The sequence below is a fragment of the Notothenia rossii genome (assembly GCF_949606895.1).
Source record: "Notothenia rossii genome assembly, chromosome: 5".
NCBI lineage: Eukaryota > Metazoa > Chordata > Actinopteri > Perciformes > Nototheniidae > Notothenia > Notothenia rossii.
The window spans coordinates 49,566,444-49,588,302 of NC_136903.1; the positions used below are offsets into that span (position 1 = coordinate 49,566,444).

Here is a 21,859-nt window from a genome sequence, read left to right on the forward strand (position 1 = left end):
TATACATTCTGCCTTGGCTCCGAAGACCATTACCTCAGTTTTGTCTTTGTTTAATTGGAGAAAGTTCTGACACATCTAGTCATTGATTTGTTCAATGCACTTACTCAGTGTTTTAATTGGAGAATAGTCTCCTGGTGAAATGGTTACGTAAATCTGTGTGTCATCCGCATAGCTATGGTAACTTATTTTTTTGTTTTTCATTATCTGAGCCAGTGGTAGCATGTAGACGTTAAAGAGAAAAGGCCCCAAGATGGAGTCTTGAGGTACCCCACGTCATATTTGTCAACTCAGATGTGTAATTACCTATAGATACAACGTTTTTTCTGTAGTATCAGGCATAATAGGGTAGGAACCTTTATGATGTAACGTGTTGTGCATCTGTAATTAATGGGATGTAACAATACCAAAAACTCACGGTACGATAATATCGCGATAACAAGTCCACGGTATGGTATTTATCGCGATATTGAATAATAAAGGGAAGGGAAAAAAAATCATAAATGTTTTTTTTTCAATAAAACATTTTTTTACTCGGAAAATGTTTTTTTATTACATAATAAATCAGATTTTTACAGCATTTTTGTAGGATAGCAGTATTTTAAAGTGTCAAAAACAAAGTGACAGTCACAGACTGGAACAAGAAAACCAGTGTTTTTGTACCTACTATTACTACCAAACAAAGTAAGCATTTTCTTTATGCCACTGCATCTCACAAATAAACAAGGACATTTAATAATCAGACCCTGCAATAAAATAAATCAAGTTTCACTTTAGTTTTTCAAGTAACTCAACTCAAACTCACTAGTCACTCACTCAGCATCATCAGACAGGTTTTTAGGAATATGAGAATGTCCACATTTCCAGGTATTTATAAGCTGGGATGTTTGGGCATTTGCAATATCCCCTGCTCTGGAAAAAACTGTCTCGCTTGGTACTGATGTTGCTGGGACACCAGTGGTCGCGTTAACCGAATATTTTATTTAACAATGACGGAAAAATCTGAAAGCAGTCTGTCATTTTGACAGATTAGAACAAACTCGGAACAGCGCCAACGTTTCCCCGCAGCCAGGCTCTGGTGTCATGCCCTCCAAAAGGAAATGATATAGATTCCAAACCGTACTTTGCCGTACAGATCAATACATGTCCGGGAGGTTTTGCTTTACGGTGTGCGCGTCCCGCGAGGTGCATGCACACACGGCTAAACACCGCCCCCCCCCCCCGTTGACAGTTCACGAGCATGCTCTATCGTGAACTGTTCCGACCCGACGGGTAATAAGGGATTATGACGGATATTTTACGATCCTGTCTGTCAAAATGACGGACAGCAAAAAAGTCTAACGCCAGGCTTATTGACATTGCGAGATATAAATATATGGTTCTCTAGGTGTGTAAATGTAGCCCTGTAAATACGATGTCCTTTTGTGTTATCTGTTGTTTTATTGTCATGTTGTAACCTACTTGCTGCCATGTTGGACAGGTCTCTCTTGAAAAAGAGATCCATGATCTCAATGGGACCACCTGGTTAAATAAATATATATTTTTTAAAAAGTGTTTAAAAAAAAAATATATATTTTTTTTAATTATTATTTTTTTTAAAACTCGGTATATCGTTACATCCCTAGTAATTAATAAACGAGAGCAAGTCAACCTACACGTTCGTCCAATCCTTTCCTATACAAGAGCATCTATATAAGTTATAGTGAACACTTATAACAATAGAGCATGGTGTCAGAAGTGAAAACGAGACATTAACAAGTCAATGTTAGTGTCCAGCGGACCAAAAAGTATGCCAGGTTTAGAGCCGTCTATTATTATTTTTTCCGTGGGACGCCGAAGGAGAGGCTAAAGCTAGTGCGCCACGATGAACCAGTTTCAAGTCTCACCACCGGAAAAGTTCACTTTCAAGGTAGATGACTGGCCTAAGTGGATAAAACGCTTTGAAAGATTCTGCATTGCGTCTGGATTAGAGACACAACCAAACGAGAATCAGGTGAATGCCCTCATCTACACTATGGGAGAGGAGGCAGAGGGCATACTGACTTCTCTACACTTAAGCCCTGAGGAAGCGAGTGAGTACGTGACAGCTACTGGAAGACTGGATGGACACTATTTTCGAGGGCAAAGTTTAATTAGAGACAGCAGGAGCTGGGCGAGTCGGCTGACAGCTTCCATACAGCACTGCATTGGTGGAGCACTGTGGATATGGCGCTCTTCATGATGAAATGGTGAGAGACAGAATTGTGGTCGGTTTGGAAGATAAAAGACTATCAGAACAATTACAAATGGATCCTGAACTGACGCTAGAGAGAGCAATAAATAAAGCTAGACAAAGTGAGCTGGTAAAGAGGCAACAAGAAATGCTTAAAGTTAATTTCAGGACAGACATCGCCAGCACACAGCTCGACAGCGTGCACGCGCGCCAACAGTTTGGCGCACGTCCGAAGCACGTTAAAACACACAAAGAGAAAAGAGCACCGCAGGATAAACAAACACAATGCAGAAGATCTGGAGATGCAAGAGGGCACAGTTTGCAGCAGTGTCCAGCAAAGGATGCAATGTGCAACCTCTGCAGAAAACAAGGCCATTACGCCAGAGTGTGCAGGAATAAGAAAAGGCGGATGGTAATGTTGCATTCCTGGGCTCAATATCAGAAGATATAAGAAGCAATCCTTGGATGACAGACATCAATGTGGACAGCTACAATACAGTGTTTAAAATCGACACTGGAGCAGATGTTACTGCAGTTCCTCATACACTTTACACTCAGAGCCAGTTCAACAGGCTGATGAGCCCAACAAGGGTTCTGAAGGGGCCAGGAAAGGAGCTTTTAAAGGTAAAAGGAAAGTTTGAAGCCACGCTGAGTAAAAATGATAAAAGCATAAATGAAGATGTATATGTGGTTGAAGGGCTGGCCATGCCACTGTTAAGCGGGTCGGCTGCTCTAGCACTACACTTAGTTGCTAGACTATAATGTCTCCCTAGAATCCAAGGAAACAGTACAACAAATGTACCCAAAGCTTTTCTCTGGTTTAGGAAAAATGGAGGGAGAATACAACATTGTTCTGGAGCCGGGGGCACAGCCGTTTTCCCTTGCAACCCCTATAGGCGCATTTCTCTCCCACTCTTTCCTAAGGTTAAAGAGGAGTTAGACCGCATGGAGCAGCAGGGTGTTATCTCAAAGGCGGAGAAGCCCACAGAATGGTGTGCACCCATGGTCGTGGTGCCCAAGCGCACGGGCAGGGTGAGAATATGCACTGACCTCACTGAGCTGAACAAATCAGTGTTGAGAGAGAAACATCCCCTCCCCTCAGTTGAGCACACCCTAGGACAGATCGCTGGAGCTAAAGTGTTTTCAAAGCTTGATGCAATTGCAGGATTTTGGCAGATTCCACTGTCCAAGGAATCATCTCTGCTAACAACTTTCATAATCCCATTTGGGCGACACTGCTACAACCGTCTGTGTTTTGGAATATCATCAGCACCAGAACACTTCCAAAAACGAATGTCATGTATCCTGGAGGGCCTGGAAGGTGTTGTGTGTCAGATGGACGACTTGCTAATCTGGGGAGCCACACAAAGAGAGCACGATGAGAGGCTGAAGAGGACGCTATCACAACTGCAGGAAGCAGGAGTGACACTTAACGACAAGTGTGAGTTCTCAAAAAGCAGAATAAAGTTTCTGGGGCAAGTTATAGAGGCATCTGGAGTCAGCGCAGACCCGGACAAGATTAACGCTGTGAAAGCCATGACAGAGCCCAGTAATGTCAGTGAGGTGAGACGCTTTCTGTGGATGACAAATCTCCTTGGGAAATTCCTACCCCACCTGGCTGAAAAAACTCATCCTCTCAGAGACTTGTTAAAGAAACCAAACATGTGGGCCTGGGGGCTACAACAGCAACAGGCCTTTGACAGCATCAAAAAGGATCTGACGACAACCCCGGGACTAGCACTGTATGACCCAAATGCTGAATGTTGTCAGTCCGACTGACGGACAACTTCTCACTTCAAAAAAGAAGAAGAAATGTAGACCGCAAAAGTAATTAAACAAGCGAGTGCCTGTTTTTCCTGGCCAAGGACAGGTTCCTTGAACACAACACGAGCGTAACGTGTCTACACGTGGTATACGTCTCGTCTGACAGGGGTGTAGACTAGAGCAGGGGTTCCCAAAGTGGGGGTCGCGACCCAGACCCCGAGTGGGGGTCGCGAGATGATTACAAAATAAAAATGGAATATTAAAAAAAAAAAAAATTACTATTAATAATAACGTTTGCACAGACATTTTCAGGGGCGGACTAGTCATCTGTATAATTTCCCCGCAACGAGGCGAGTGCAGAAAACTGAAATTAATTCACTAGCACCCCCCCCAAGTTAGTTGTAAGCACTGTGGCGATCTGTTTTTATTAGCATCTGGTTAGCTAACTATGCTAACGAATTTAAAGAGCTTTTTTACAACCAGGTGGAAGAGAGCTCTCTCCTGAGAGGCTCAAATAACCTCAGCTCAGTGAGGTTAAGGCACACCTTGATATGATCATTATAGTTATTAATGAGACATTAGAGACTAAATGAAAAACAGATATAAAATACTATATGACAGTAACAAAAAAGTTGTTAAAAATAACAAGAATAGAGTTTAAAAGGGGAGTGATTTGTAAAATATCCAAAAATAAAAATCTGCTTACAGTTCTGTTTCATATGGGTGTTGAGTAGGGGTGTAACGGTTCACAAACATTTCGGTTCGGTACGTACCTCGGTTTTTAGGTCACGGTTCGGCAGGGCCGGCCCTAGACATTTTGGTGCCCTAGGCGAGATTATGATTTGGTGCCCCCCCCGCCTCCAAGCAATACACAATAGAATATATAAAGAATAAATGAAAAATCTCTACAAAAGACCAATACACTACAAAAACTGAAACTTATTGACATAGGTAATATACATAAAGAAGGTTTCAAATGTATTCATTATTGTATGAACATGTTTTAATTGGGGGGTGGATGTCACATCCTCTAGGGGGGTCCGGGGGTATGCCCCCTTCGGAAAGATTTGTTTTAACATTTTAAAGTAAAATGCTTCAATCTGGTGCACTTTGAGCAGAATTACTAGAGACTAGATCTAGGGGTACAACTCTAAACACCCATATGAAAAAGATCGGTTTACATTTTAATAACCAAATAAGTATGTGAACATAACCAATAACCCACAGCCAATAACAAATAAATGTAACATATTTTTTATTTATTTTATCCTTATTATTATTATTGTAGTTATTAAATGAAAATCACTCATCAAACAAAAGTAGCTTCTCTTAAAACTTCAAGAAAAGAAAGTGCAAACGTGGACAAAAATATAGCCAACGGAGCTCTTACGACTGAGGTTATTGCAAATAAATTAAGATAATGAACAACATTACACACACTATAAATCAAATGAAACAGGCAATCAGAACAACAAGTCTCTGCTATGTTATTGTGTCCTTTAATTAGTCCACATCCTTAAAGTCGGACACGTCTGGACTTCCTTGCTGCAAATTCATTTATTGTGTCGTCAAATGATATTTGCCCCGAAACCTTGCGATTGATGCTTATTAAAGCTATTCCATTGAGGCGTTCTTGAGCCATTGACGACCTCAGGTATGTTTTAATGAGCTTCAATTTGGAGAAGCTCCTCTCCCCAGCAGCAACTGTCACTGGAATAGTGACAGCGATCCTGAGGGTCACCCACATATTTGGATACACTTCGTTCATTTTCTTCTCCTGTAGGAAAGTCAGAAGTTCCAGGGTAGTCATGTTGGCTTTTGGCAAAGCTGGGAAATTCTGCATCTCCAGTGCAAGTTCCCTCTTATCCAGGTCTGACTGCCCACCCCAGCTCAGGGTGTTGCTGAGTGTTTCACACTGCTTCGTCAGATCTTCCTTTGGCAGGTCAGGGAAGTTGAGTAGCACCCCAAACTTTTTCTCTACTTCACCTAAGGCCTTGAATCGCTCCTGCAGTGATGCAATGGAAACATCCACCACCATATTGAAAAAAGAAACTTCGAGTTTCTTTAGTGCATCACTCACTTGCTCCTCCTGGGACTCATAGGAGAACTGTCTCTTGGTTGATCTCAGCCTCTTCTGCTTGAGAACAGCTTCCACATTCATTTGGCCACAGATGTCTTTGGCAGATGCTTGGGCAGAAGCAAATCCATTGCCTCTGTAGCTGACCAAAGAAACTTCTGTTTTTCTCAGGAGGTCAACAGCAATATCCAGCTGCATTGACACTGATTGCAACATTTTGCTGACATGTTTGATGTTGGTCAGGATGTCATACCATACCACAGTGCATATTGCAAAGCGGTATGATCCAACCTCTTCAGCCAAAGATTGTGCCTCAATTTTTACGACTCCATCTGTGGCTTTATCCCTCACCTCTAGAAGGGCATCTCTGACTTCTGCAGCCTGATACCTTACAGCCTCTATGCTGTTGATCCGACTCTCCCATCTGGTATCAGACCATGATTTCAATGTGATGTTCACATGGCTTTTTAGGATGGACCATCTCTGAGTGGAGGCAGAGAAGAGTGTGAAAAGCTTATGCAGGTAGCCAAAGTAGCTAGTGGCTTCTGCAGAGCTTTTTGCTGCATCAGCTACCACCAGGTTCAATGTATGTGCTCCGCATGGCACAAATAAAGCCCTTGGATTGATTTGAACAAGTCTGGCTTGGACTCCTTTCCTCTTTCCTTTCATATTTGCACCGTTGTCATAAGACTGCCCTCTACAGTCTTCAAAAGGGATATCAAGCTGTTCTAATCTCTTTAGAATCAGGGTTGAAAGGCTTTCTCCAGTGGACTGTTCTACCTCAAGGAACCCCATAAAATGTTCTTTTATTTGGGGCGTGTCCTGGGTTGTAACTAGTCGAATAATGACTGATAGTTGCTCTGTATGGCTCAAATCTGGGGTGCAATCCAAAATAATTGAAAAGTATTTGGATTGTTTGATTTCCTTGACCATATGGTCCCCAATCTTCCCACTGATGCAATCTATCAGTTCATTTTGAATTATTTTTCCCAAATAGGAAATATTGGTGGTTCCTCTTTGGACCTCAGCAACATGCTGTTTGAGGACTGGGTCGAACTTCGCCATGAGCTCTACCTCCTTCAGGAAGTTGCCATTATTTGGCTGGTTAAGTGTTTCTGTCGTCCCTCTAAAGGCAATATTTCGCTCTGCCAACGACTGAATTATTGCCACCAACCTGGTCAGGACTTCACGCCACTTCCTCTTTTCAGCCTCCATAAGTGCCATTTCTACCTTGTCTATAGTTAGGCCCTTTTCAAGTCGAGTCTCCAGTTCCTTCCACAACGTCATGTGCCTAGAGTGTTCTGGGCTGTTCTCATGTGTTTTTAGTTTGTCAGTGCAATTTTTCCAGTCATTTAGTCCACTGCTGATTAGTTGGTACTCTTTTTGGGAGAACAGCTTGCAACAAAAGCAGTAAATACTTTTGTTTTTCTTGGAATACACAACCCAGCTCCTCTTGATTGTCTCTCCATTCACTAATCTTCTGTAAAAGTAGTGATGATGGCAACTTCTCCCTCCCTCCTTTTTAGGAAAAGTGAAGTCGGATTTTAAATGATATGGCCCACGTCTGACTAACTCCATCCTCACTGTATCACTCAGTGCTGGCCAGTCAGCAGGATCTGAGGGGACTGCAATGGTGGACTCAGGTGGGCCTGGGCAGTCAGCAGGATCTGAGGGGACTGCAATGGTGGACTCAGATGGGCCTGGGCAGTCAGCAGGATCTGAGGGGACTGCAGATGGGCCTGGGCAGTCAGCAGGATCTGAGGGGACTGCAATGGTGGACTCAGATGGGCCTGGGTAGTCAGCAGGATCTGAGGGGGCTGCAATGGTGGACTCACATACTATGCTCGTTATTCCTTCACCTGCAGGCAGGCAATCCAAACATGCAAAGAAGTTATTCATGCTTCAGTTTTCATTATTTATCATAATAATAACAATAATAATAATGACAAAAAAGCAGTGTATGAACGATTACACAGAGACCATAAATGTTTGGCAAAACTTACATTCTTCAGAGTGTGATGTACATGGGAGATCAGATGTTCCTTCTCCAGCAACTGGGGGCTTTTTGAGGTATTTCTCAAGTGCAGCTGGACATTTATAGGGTAGATATTAGCACATTACAAGCAAAAACATTTATATACAGTCAGGCAAAAATAACTGCTGCAATCTGCCTCAGCTGTATGCAAGTTCACAACTGGCCTATATAAAAGTGAGGTTCTGCTGCCCCAGGAGATCATTTGCAAACATAAGTAACAACTAAATAATAACACATGCCCATATTGGTTGGTCAGCCTCACTTTATACAAAGGAGCAGTTATCCAGATAGCTTTCTTCTGGCTAACATTAACATTATTTCGTTACATCAGCATACAAAACAAAGCATTGCACAATAATTAGACATTAAAAAGTGCAGAAAATTAAAAAAATATAATAGAAAATAAACAGAAAAATAAATATATATACTGTATATACACACAAGTTGACCGTGAAAATAAACTAGCTGACAAATTAAACACTATTGGAGGATCAATTTACAGCTATCACAATATAAAAGTAGGATATTATTTACAAAAAGATTATATAGGAATAATAACACATAAATAAAAACTTAAAATAATTTGTATCTATCATTCTGTATCAGAGGCTCGCTGCTAGCATGGCATCAAAGCTGTATCATGGCTACCTCCTTAGCTAGCTAGCTAGCTTAAAATCAAATGTCTAACGGTACAGTACATACTGAATTTTTTTTTTTACACAAGCCGACTTACCTCTGTCTTTGACTTTCGATTCCTCCTGTTCTTTTTTCCGTTTCCTTCCCGTTGCCCCAGAAGGCTTGGACCTTTTCATAATGCTAATGTTTTGCCTCTTGCTGTTGCGATCGTTGCGATCTCCGACACTTTCAGCTGGAGCTGCCGCGTCACTTTGGCTGTGAGCCACGGCCTGTGGGTGCCTGATAATAAGCGACCATCCCCCCCTTTCATCACTTACAGTTACAGCGCCCATCGTACAGGGCAAATGCAAAATGTTGCCGCCGGCCCGGGGTGCAAAGGGTGTTTACTTTGTTCAATTATTGTAAATGTATTACATCAAGGGCAGAAAATTAGGCAGAATAAAAATAATTTTAATTTTTTTTTATTATTATTTTTTTTCTCCCAGCGCAGCGCCCCTCCAGATCTGGCGCCCTAGGCGACCGCCTAGTTCGCCAGTGGGAAGGGCCGGCCCTGCGGTTCGGTTCAGTACGTTTTCGGTACAGCAGAACAAATGATCACAAAACATAAAACATTTTTTTTTTTTTTATTATTATTTTAATGTATTCACTCAAATAAATACAAAATATAATAAAAAAACATTAAGGTGCAGCATTTCGATGAACTGAAATAATCTGTATTTGAAATGTACTGTACTAGTAATCACAAAACATAAACTATTAGTTTTGGGTTTTTAATTATTATTAAACTGTGAATATTCACTCAAATAAATAAAAAATATAATAAAATAAACATTAAGGTGCAGCATTTCGATGAACTGAAATAATTTGTATTTGAACTGTACTGTACTAGCACCTAAGCAGCCAGTTTGACATTATGACTTGCTTGTCATTGTATTTTCATGTTTTTTTAAAGAAAAATTACTTGTCCACATTGCTTGCCGAAAGGGCAGATCTGCTGGCACTAACAATGTCTCCTGCTGTGGAGAACACCCTCTCGCTAGGGACAGAGGTAGCAGATACAGCCAGGTAACGCTTTGCTAACATGGCAACATAAGGATATTTGGCGGTTGTAATAGCTTTGGCTTGGTCTGAACTTTTTGCGAGTGGTGGAGGCTTAAATGCTAGTGGGAGTTGGGTTTGCACTTCAGTCTTTTTTCTTTTGGTACCGGTGATATTCACGTTCGGGTGATGCCTTTTCAAATGAGGGTGCAAGTTTGATGAATTGCCAGCCGTGTAACCAATTTTAGTTTAGCAATGCGGACAAACAGCTTTGGTTCGGTCCACCTGTCTTTGTCCGTCATCCTTGTACAGTACGCAACTGCAAAACCAAAATGTTCCCAAACCGGAGATAAAATAACCGAATAATTTCGGTACGGGTACTTGTACCGTTACACCCCTAGGTTAGGTCCCCCCCACTTAAATCATGTTCACATGGATAGGATACTAAATACATTTGCACACATGTTGTGTCCATATCTTTCTGTTTTGGTGGTCATGCCACAACCGTGCACTAGTTCTGTAGCAACGTCAAACCGTGCACCCATTACTGTAGCAACGTCAAAATATCGTCTACGACATATTTCCTCGTCGACGCATCGCCACGCACGTGGGTCACCCAAAACAACAACAAGCAGTTCGCAATCGCACTTTAAACACTATGGAGACTGAAAAGGCTACCACCTCCTCCTCACAGGATTGCGCACAAAGCCCTGCAAAAAGCCCCCAAACAAAAACATCTCGCCCTAGGTCTTCAAAAGCATGGGATTACTTTAAATGTAGTCCAAAACGCAAAGGCATTGTTATTTGCAGTCTTTGCCAAATGGAGTTGGCATACCACACTAGCACAACAGCGATGTTGGAGCATTTAAAGCGGAGGCACCCCCTGTCTCTCGTGGAGGGAACAATGATAAGTAAGTACTAACTTTGGCTAAATTAATTCCACGTTTGTGTAGTGTGTTGTGCAGCTTGAGTTGTGCACTTCGGTAGTGCTAACTATCTTATAGCTCTCCGTGCGGTTTGTTCGTTAGCTACATAGCTAGCGGCGCCTGCTGTGTGTTACAGAGCTCTCAAGTGAGACACACGCATTTCACTCCATTCACACGCTCACACGCCACACCTTGTATTTCTCACGCAGAGATTTCTTTCCAGGGTACCGCCCACCAAGTTGCGCCGCAATTTTGTAAACAAACTAGGCTTGTTTGAGACGCGTGCACTCCACTAGCACCCCCCCCCCCCCCACCGTTGACATTCGCGATACAGAGGGCTTCATACTCCACTAGCACCCCCCCCCCCCCCCGTTGACATTCGCGATACAGAGGGCTTCATACTCCACTAGCACCCCCCCCCCGTTGACATTCGCGATACAGAGGGCTTCATGGGAACTTTGAGGGGAGCCAGAAGTTGGAGTACCAAACACCGCTGCCAAAATCTCACTCTGAACTCTGTTCAAAACTTGAGAGCCCTGCTGTTAGTTAACGTTTGTCAGCATTTAATGTTGGCTGGAATGGTAGCTAGTTTACGTCTGCAGAACACCGCTATCTAGCCGCTACTAACCCGGAACGAACAAACTGCACAGAGAGCTAACTCATGTTGTGGTCGTTTACGAGTCAAACAAAACATTAGACTAACGTTAGTCAGCTTATAGTATCAATGTATGTCAACTAACGGAGCCAAGCAATGTCCAGGCCAGGGCTGCACGTAAACTGGTGCGCAGTTGTCATGAGTTTCTGTTCTGTGCACTGGACACTATTTGTTTTTTGCACTACATTTGTTATATTTTGTAATTTTGCACAGAAGACATTTTTTGTTGGACTGTAAGAGTAAACAGGCTGGCCTTTTTATTTTTTATAATTTTATTCTATATTTCTTATTTTGCTGTGCAATAAAAAAAAAACTATATTATTACGAATTTGTTGGTATTTATTTGAGATACATTATCTTTTTTATTAATCGAACGACAGAAAAATAATCGTTAGATTAGTCGACTAATCGATAAAATAATCGCCCGATTAATCGTTTTCAAAATAATATTTTCCCCCCAGCACTACCGTGCACGTGCACGAGTCATGGTGAGATATCTAGACTAAGAGGTTGCTTTTTCTTTGCACAGCATGAAAGAAAGGCCAAATGAATGGGCTGTGATTTTTGTTTTTTTAAGCAGAGGTTGAGTTCAATCATTTGTACGGCCCTCGGAGGATGTTGTAAAAATTGAAAGGAAAAAGGTTCCCCACCCCTGCTGTAAATAATGCACAGTTTTTTTCTGCTTCTAATAGTTCTCTCGTTTTTCACCATACCAGTGATCACTGAACATAAATGAGGGGCTTCATGAAAATGAAATCAATCTGTACGTGGACTCAGTCATAGCAAGCCTGCCAGCTACAGAAAAGAGACTCAGGAAAATACAGACACACCAAAATAACGACACCATACTCCAACAGTTAAAAAGGTACTGTGTAGAGGGATGGCCAGACAAGTTTTCTATTGAGATAGTGTTTCAACCCTATCTGCCACTCTCAGGTGAGCTCACAGTTCAAAATGGTCTCCTACTTTATGGTAGCAGGATAGTGATCCCTACATCGCTCAGAGCTGACATGCTCACCAAGCTGCATGAAGGTCAAATGGGCATAACCAAATGCAGAGAAAGAGCCAAACAGTCTGTGTGGTGGCCAGGACTCAGCAAGGAGTTAACGACAGTGATAGAGAACTGTGACACATGTAGCCGGGAGAGAACAAACCTCAGATATCTCATTCACACCAACGGTGTTTCAGGGCCGGTTCGGATCTGGAGCTTGAAAAGCACCGGGTTTTCCTCTTCACAAGGCAGCGGAGCAGCCTCTTAGCTCCGGAATCCGGTTCATTTCGAGCACCAAAAAATTGTCCGGCCAGAGCAAAAGCACCACATACGTCACGCTTACGTCGAGGCGGGGGCAGGGTCAGGGGCGGGATCAACTCCTGAACAACAACAAAAAGCCCGCGTTTTATCCAGTTGTACACAACGATGGAGAAACTTAACAAGCAGCAGTGGTCCACTGAAGAGACCAGCTACCTACTGGGAATCTGGTCTCCTGAAGAGGTATAGAGGAAGCTGGAGCACAATCGGCCATTGTTGTTGTTGTCGGTGTCAGCTGTGAGGGGTTTCCGCGCGGTTTGGCTTTATGAAGCAGGCATGCAAACGGTTACGTTATGACGCAAACGATGACGCAATGACGCAGAACCAGTCGGACTCTGGGCAGTGTGAAAATAGTTGGAGCCAAACCGAAGAACCGGTTCTGAACCTGAAAAGCTCTAGCACGGAGCTTGAACCGGAGTTGCGTTGGTGTGAATGAGGTAAGAGAGACATTGATGCCTACTGAGTTCCCACCGAGACCATGGTCTACAGTGGGAGCAGATCTGTTTCAATTAGACAACAAACATTATTTGGTCATTGTTGACTATTTTTCAAGATTTTTTTAAGTGGCAAAATTAACTTTCATAACATCAGAGGCAATTATCACACACTTCAAGTCTATCTTTGCACGACATGGGGTGCCAGAGATAGTGCGCTCAGACAATGGACCACAGTTTGCATCCGAGCCGTTCAGGAAGTTTGCCCAGGACTGGAACTTCAGTCATGTGACATCCAGTCCCCACTTCCCTCAGAGTAATGGAGATGCGGAGCGGGCTGTGAGGACAATCAAAGGTCTCCTTAAGAAATCAAGTGATCCATATCTTGCCCTCATGGCCTACCGTGCTACTCCTCTTGAAAATGGATACAGTCCCACAGAGCTTCTCATGGGGAGGAAGATAAGGACACTCGTTCCTTTCATTCTATCACAGCTCAACCCAGGATGTGCTGATATGATAAAGTTGAAATTGACAGAACAAAGTTACAGACAAAAACAGAGACAAAACTATGATCGCAGACACAGAGCACAAGATATGCTGCACCTGCAACCCGGCGAACATGTGTGAGTAGTAAGATTCATCCCGCTTTCGTCTCATTAGTATGCATAGAAGGTGACAGGTGCTGTGACAGGTCACACCTCTACCTACTTATACTAATGAGCTAAGTCCCGCCTCCCCTTTGTTCGAGGTGTGAGATCTCAAGTAGGTGTGATATCCTAAGTAGGTGTGAGATCCGTCGATAGGAGGGGGTTGATGTGTATTCACAGGTGTGAAAAGCCCCCACTGTTGCGCCTTATGGTGTATCATAAAAAATGTTTCAATCACATTAGTATGCATAAAAAGTGACGGGTGGGCCCGCCCCCCATGTGTGTGTGTGTGTGTGTGTGTGTGTGTGTGTGTTTGTGTGTGTGTGAGGGTGTGGGGACCTTCACTGATGTCCTCCCAAGGATGTGTGTGTGTGTGTGTGTGTGTGTGTGTGTGTGTGTGTGTGTGTGTGTGTGTGTGTGTGTGTGTGTGTGTGTGTGTGTGTGTGTGTGTGTGTGTGTGTGTGTGTGTGTGTGTGTGTGTGTGTGTGTGTGTGTGTGGGGAGACCTTCACTCCAGAGCTATAGGTGCCTGTCTTAACACCCCATGGCCCTGCAGTCGGCCAGAGGCTGTAAAAGTCCTGGAAAGCAGGCAGGCACCTCGTTTGAGAGATGACTGTGTGTGTATTAGAGAGCCTGAGGAGACACATTTTTACCGCCCATGCTTGACTGTTTATCTGTGCACTTTTCAACTGTATACAATACAACACAAAAATGCCCAGTGTTGCTAAGAAATACGTTCAGAAAGCTCTGAAAGCTCTAACAAAAGTAACTCTCCAGGTATTTCAGACAGAGTATGCGGATTCGGTCCGATCAGAACAAAGAAAACTCCTTTTGCCTTCCTAATGTCACACTTTCCTCTTTTCTATGGCCTGTGTAGAGTTGGGGGAGACTTCCTCAACCCTTCCTTCCATCTCTCTCTCTCTCTGTTTCTGCTGATGTGTAAAATATACAAAATAACGTTTTATATACTTACTCTCTTGTTAAAAGGCGATGAAGTTTGCAGCGTATGCCAGCCTTCAGTGTTCTAGTTTTAAGGCTTTGCATACCTCAAAGTGTGTCTAAAAGTATCTTGGCAAGAGAAAAAAAAAAAAAAAGCCAAAATTCGCCTAGGCCATTTAAAAGAAACCGAATTGCTGCTAAGAAATAAGTTCAGAAAGCTATGACTCCAGTGGAACACTGGTAGAGTCAAAAGTAACTCTCAATGTATTCAGACAGAGTATGCAGATTGGGGCTGATCAGAACAAAGAAAGCACCTTCCTCGTCAAAAGTTAGTCACAGAACCCCTTACTGTCACCCTTACCTCGTCCTATGGCTGTCAGGCCTTTTGGTGTGTGCGTGTGTGTGTGTGTGTGTGTGTGTGTGTGTGTGTGTGTGTGTGTGTGTGTGTGTGTGTGTGTGTGTGTGTGTGTGTGTGTGTGTGTGTGTGTGTGTGTGTGTGTGTGTGAGCCTGGCCCTGCCCCCTCCTCCCCCCTTCCTGCCATCTTATCACTAGACAGAGGGGGGATGGGTTCTCTCTAAAACAAAGTGTCTGTAAAGGTGCCTGCCATCTCTCTCTCTGTTTATGCTGATACTTACTCTCTTGTTAAAAGGTGATGAAGTTTGCAGCGTAAGCCAGCCATCAGTGTTCTAGTTTTAAGGTTTTGCATACCTCAAAGTGTGTCTAAAAGTATCTTGGCAAGAGAAAAAAAGCCAAAATCCACCTAGGTCATTAAAAAGAAACCGAATTCCACGTTTTACAAATGAACAGACACAAATGCAGACTTGACTACTTGGCAGTTGATTAAAGCAGATGTGTCCTTTTTCATCTCTCAAAGGTTTGGGTCCTGTTCAACACTGGGTACAGAAATATATTCAATATACAGTCATTTGTACGTAAAGATTTCTTAAGTTGTAAGCACTTAGAAATATACATTGATTGCATTTAAAGTGGCTGTAGACAACTTATCATAATGAAGTAATTGATTGCACAAATTGGTAATGGATGTAAAATAAAGACGACATTAGCATTTAAATTGGCTCCCTATAAGACTCGCTTTCTCTATGAAATTATGTCTGGTTCTGAGTAGTGGTCTCCCTTTCACAATAAAAAGCCCAAACACAATACTTTCTGAATCACTGCAGGAAGTAATGTGCTAAAATGCAAATACAAATAGCTTACAGTAGCTCCCAATTAGTTGAACAATCGGAAAACCGCAAGGACTGTGGAAACACCTACTGGCAAAGGATTGTGGATGCAAATTATGCAAAGAGGAAGAAAAAACATTCTATCTAAAGCTAGATAACACAATCTACGTATTGACAGCATGAGTACAACAAAAACAGTATGCATGTTGATGCAAACGACGATGTTCAGTAAACGATCAATCAAAATCGAAGGATCAAATGTATTTTTAAATGGAGCAGAAATAGAACTAGTCTCCCAGTGCAAGTATCTTGAACAGGGAGAGTCATATTGGACTCGCACTTGACTTTTTAAGAAACATATCCAGAAAGTATCCAATACCATTAAATTCAACTTGCAACATTTTAAACAAATTAGACCTTTTTCTTAACTGTCAATGCTGCAAAGTCATACCTCCACTCAGTGCTTGAATTGGAATAAAAAAGGTGCCAGTACTCTAAATCAGCAACAAGTATTTGGCACAAAGTCATAGTATATCCTATAATGCTGGTGGGTTTGTCTCTTTACTGTATATTTTAGAAAGGCTCACTGTACTTAAACAAAATGACTCAGGGTGCATCTGAGATTAGAGGGGGTGCAGTGGTAAAGTGCTATTTTTATAAGTGGGGAGTGGACCTGACACCCTCTAGTCTAGGGGGGTCCGGGGGCATGCTCCCCCGGGAACATTTTTTTTTAAATATTGAAGTTAGATGCATCAATCTGGTGCACTTTGAGAGCAAAATGAAGAGATATATGGATACCTCTCAACATCCATAAGGAAACAACTGTAAACAGATTTACTTTTTCTTTATGGATATAAAAGAAAGTAAAGCTTGACTCCTACTGGCGGCTGGTTAAATGACTCCTCGTCCCTGAGGCCACTACCAGTTTTTTGTGCCATTTTGCTGGATTTATTTGTCAGCAGCGTTGCTGCACAAAGTGATAGCCCTCTAGTTTAAATCTACTACCCAAAAAGAAACATATGGAGATGGGTTACTATTTTAAAAAAATTGCAAATCTATTTGGGAACAGTGAGGCCGGGCCTCAAATTCTATAGGGGGGTCCGGGGGCATGCTCCCCCGGTAAGATTTTTTTTTAAATGTTGGACTTAAATGCATCAATCTGGTGCATTTTGAGGGGGAAATAAAGAGACTACACCCATATGAAACAAAAATGTATACATTTAAATAATCATAAAATCATAAGTACATGGCCATAACCAATAACATACAATATCCAATATGAAAAAACATTGAAACTTGTTTATTTATTTGTTTTTGGTTCATTTATAGTTGTAAGTGTGTCTGGGCTCCTGAATCAGCCTCTCCTGTCTACCTCCTCTCCCCCCTGCTCCTCTTTGAGGCAACAGCAAAGACTAGTTTTAGCTCTCAACAAGTTTATCTTACCTTTTTTCACCTAGTTAACATTTTGTTTGTATTATTCATGCATATTTTACTAATCACTACCCCCTCAAATGGAAATATGTGTTTACATAGATGCTGACCGAACCGTTTGAGAACCACTGAGATAACTTAAACTAAGTTAACTATCTAAAGACTCAGAGAGTAATTTACCTCACCAGAGCTGTAGCTCCTTATATCCGTTAGCGCAGCTAGCTAGCACCAGATGCTAACAACAATACACGTAACCGGTGCGCGCGCTTTCTCGCTCGCTTCGCGCCAGACATACACCAACACACACCCTCCCGAGCTTGAATGACACACAGAGACCAATCGAGGGCATTAGTATGATCTGTATGAAAGTGGCAATGTCGGCAGGCCACGTCATGTAGACAGCCAGTCACCCTCTGTGAGGCAGAGTCAGACCCACATTTGCGCTGCGTTGCGTTTACAATATATACGTATATTGCCGGCGGCTGAGTACCGGCATTTTACTGAGTACCGGCACCTTGCCGGTACTCAGTAAGAAGTGCCGGTACCACATGGGTAAAAATCAGAAGTGCCGGTACTGCGTACCGGTGAGTACCGGCCCAATTCAAGCACTGCCTCCACTGTATGATTCTATCCCACATTGAATACTGTTTTACAAACTGGTCGTTTGCTTGTGCCACACACCTGAAACCCATAGAACAGCTGTTCAAGAGAGCTATACAGGTGTTTGACAGAAAGCCACAGTCATACCACCACTGTATCATCCTTGAAAATCACAATTTCTTGAGTTTTTGACATTTTTATGTCTTTTAAAAGTATGTGTTTTAAAAAAAAAAATATTTACATGGGCTGGCCCCCCTCCCCTTGGGGGAATTCATCCACAGAAAACACACTGGACGCAGCACTAGGTCAGAAACCAGAGGAGACTGTGAAGTCCACCACAGACGGACCACCTTTGGACAAAATGTCCTCTCCATTAAAGGCAGCTCATTGTGGAATAGCCCCCCAACTGAGATACGGGATTGTCCCACTCTCAATAGTTTTAAAGGTCAACTTAAAGAATGGTTGAGCAACAAACAGACGTGTAATCACCGCTAAATAAATGCACTTTAACACAGGGGTATCTCCTCTTGCCCTTTATGTAGCGCTTTTATCTTATCTTGCACTTTATATATCATAGCTGCTACATTGTACTGCCATGTGGTAAATGCTTGTATGCTACTCATGCTCTTTCTGCATATCATGTATTTTATTTTTGCTGTATATATATAAATGTCATGTTCTTATATGCCGTATGTGACGGGGCTACAGATGGAAATTAGCTCAGAGCTAAAATCCGGCCTCATTTAACTTGTAGTCATTATTTTTGTTTTAAAGTGTTCATCAATGTGCACTATGGTAGCCCTGAAGAAAATTAAACATTCAAATATGTTATCGATGTCCCCATTCCCAGTTTGTTTTTGGGAATAAGTGTGATGTTTACTATGTTTTGGTAGCTCTTAACAAAACAGAATTTTTGTAAAAGACTGCGACTCTAAAAGGCAAGTTTGTGATTTTAACACTGTTTCGATGAAACAATACATTATACAATATTACGACTTTTTTGCCATATTTTTAACACAATCTTTTTTTTGTGGTTGTAGGGCTTCAAGATATGTTGCATGTCATGCATAAACACGGTGTCATCTTTTCCTTGAAACTGACGTGCTGCCCGTTTTACAAAACAAGTTATTTTTCTGGTTCTTCATCCTCTGAATTTTCCTCCCCCGTCCCTCTTCCTTCAGCCAGCACAACAAGAATCAAGGTGGATCTGTGAAATGAAACACCTCTTCCCAAAGCGTGACTTCCCTATTGAGAGCATGCGTCTAGGGCAGTACGTAGAACGTACGGTATGTTTGAAGACTAACCATTTATCCAGTTCAAGCTGTCTTTAAGATGTGACATTGCGCTCTGACTATTTCCCGTAAAATGGTGAAAAACTATTACTTATTCTTAAATTTGACCTCTTGCTGCTTGGTTGAAAATGATAGTTGAAAAATAACTTTTAAAAAAAAAAGACTCAAACAGTGAGGGACATTATACTGGTGAAAAAACTCTCAATTCTACAGATGACTCCCCCCACTCAACGCAATAAGTCCCTCCCTCCACTCAGCAAAGCATCTAAAACTAAGGACCCCACTAAGACGACAGTTTGAAAACTAGCTATGGATCTGAGAAAAACCAAGTCTCCCCCCGTGAGTTGCAGCCAGGAACAAACTCCTGGACTACCATCATCACCACCATTCTGGACACCCGAATCTTGCAGTGCTACTGCTGCTTATTTTGCTCCTTGGGCCAAGACGTCTCTGTTTATGGACACAGTGAAATCAGTGTTGGTTGATATTGTGGAGAGGGTGATACATCGGTACAGAGAAGAAATATGCAACGGATGCCGAGTCATTCACCCCGGCCAGAGGCAACACGATTGTGTGAATGACATGCCCGATTTTTTCTTCAGAAACAATTACAACACGTTAATGAAAAGACTCTGGCTCACCAACTTCATTACTGAGATCAACCAGACTCTTATTGATAAAGAAATTTTCACGGATGATTGGATGATCCAAGGCGCTTCGGAGGCTTTTCTGCACAATCTCAAAAATTGTAGACGCCTCAAGGAGAGACTTGAAAAGATCCATGCCGAGTTGGATGGAGAAGAAGAAGACTAATAACCTGCGGTTGGTTGAAGCTAGGGATTTTTTCTTTTTCGATACATTGACTTTTTCTTTAAAGTAAAATAAAAATGGGGAACTACTATGCAAAACGCTCTGTATATATTGATCAGAATGTAGTCAATACCCTTTTAATAAGTGTGGTGATGAGGACGATTGAAAACAGAGTGAATAGTGATCCCCGTGTAAACAGAATGGCTGAAGTTTGTAAACTAGAAGACATTTTGGATATCGTTCGTTCTCGCAGTACTATTCCTGGTCATTGGGAAACGATTGTAAACGAAACATTTAAAGTGGTCCTGGAATCTTCATTTTCCGAAACATTCTGTAACATTACCGAAGAAATGAAACAAACATCAAAAGTGTATCATGTGCTCTCATTGTATGCTCTGTTTGTAGATGTAATGCATCTTTGTGTCAAAAACAGCATACACATGAATATTTTGACTGAAGTGAAAAAACTCCATCATGATATTTCCAGTAATCTGGGGAATTCTAAGCTGGAGACGGTCCTGGGGATGTTACAATCAGTATAACTATTGATTTTGTGTGTGAAAATGTTTAAATGTAAATAGGACATTTTTTTTTTTTTAAATAAAAAAAAGTGTTTTTTACATTTTAAAAACTGTTGTCTTCATTATAGCAAGGGGAGCGTGTCTGATACATGTGTATTACAGTCCTTCACATGCACTGTTGTCTTCATTATAACAAGGGGAGGGTAACAGTGAAGATGTATGATACATGTGTATTGAAACGTGCGTATTATACCCCCACAGAAACACAGAAACATGGAAACACAGAAACACAGAAAACACTGAAACCACTGAAACACTGAAAAAACACAGAAACGCCGAAACACCGACACACAGAAACACCGAAACACAGAGACACAGAATTACAGAAACACAGAAAAACAGAAACACAGAGACACAGAAACACAGAAACATGATTTTAAAAAGTCAAATAGTATCAGCCTCCCATCGACTTTTTAAAAATACTGATGTGTTTATTCAAAAACCAGACTAGCACACAAGCCTGTTTTTTGTGTTTTCGGTGTTTCTGTGTGTCGGTGTTTCAGTGTTTTTGTGTTTTTTGTGTTTTTGTGTTTCTGTGTTTCTGTGTTTTCTGTGTTTTCTGTGGTTCTGTGGTTCTGTGTTTCTGTGTTTTCTGTGTTTCTGTGTGTCGGTGTTTCTGTGTTTTTGTGTTTCTGTGTTTTCAGTGTTTTCTGTGTTTCTGTGTTTCCATGTTTCTGTGTTTCTGTGGGGGTATAATACGCACGTTTCAATACACATGTATCATACATCTTCACTGTTACCCTCCCCTTGTTATAATGAAGACAACAGTGCATGTGAAGGACTGTAATACACATGTATCAGACACGCTCCCCTTGCTATAATGAAGACAACAGTTTTTAAAATGTAAAAAACACTTTTTTTTATTTAAAAAAAAAAAAATGTCCTATTTACATTTAAACATTTTCACACACAAAATCAATAGTTATACTGATTGTAACATCCCCAGGACCGTCTCCAGCTTAGAATTCCCCAGATTACTGGAAATATCATGATGGAGTTTTTTCACTTCAGTCAAAATATTCATGTGTATGCTGTTTTTGACACAAAGATGCATTACATCTACAAACAGGGCATAAAATGAGAGCACATGATACACTTTTGATGTTTGTTTCATTTCTTCGGTAATGTTACAGAATGTTTCGGAAAATGAAGATTCCAGGACCACTTTAAATGTTTCGTTTACAATCGTTTCCCAATGACCAGGAATAGTACTGCCAGAACGAACGATATCCAAAATGTCTTCTAGTTTACAAACTTCAGCCATTCTGTTTACACGGGGATCACTATTCACT

General features: G+C 41.7%; 2 protein-coding genes across 4 annotated transcripts in view; both read right to left on the minus strand.

Moving 5' to 3' along the window:
- Positions 1-21,859, minus strand: part of optc (opticin) — a 66,167-nt gene that overhangs the window by 17,301 nt on the left and 27,007 nt on the right. The gene's annotated exons all lie outside the window — the stretch shown is intronic.
- On the minus strand, positions 4,955-9,232 carry LOC307041599 (zinc finger MYM-type protein 1-like). The gene is made up of 3 exons (XM_079685061.1): positions 8,819-9,232; positions 8,054-8,137; positions 4,955-7,909 (listed from the first exon to the last, which is right to left on the minus strand). Exons 1-3 carry the CDS (start codon positions 9,051-9,053, stop codon positions 5,490-5,492), a joined length of 2,739 nt encoding a protein of 912 aa, XP_079541187.1. The 5' UTR covers positions 9,054-9,232; the 3' UTR covers positions 4,955-5,489.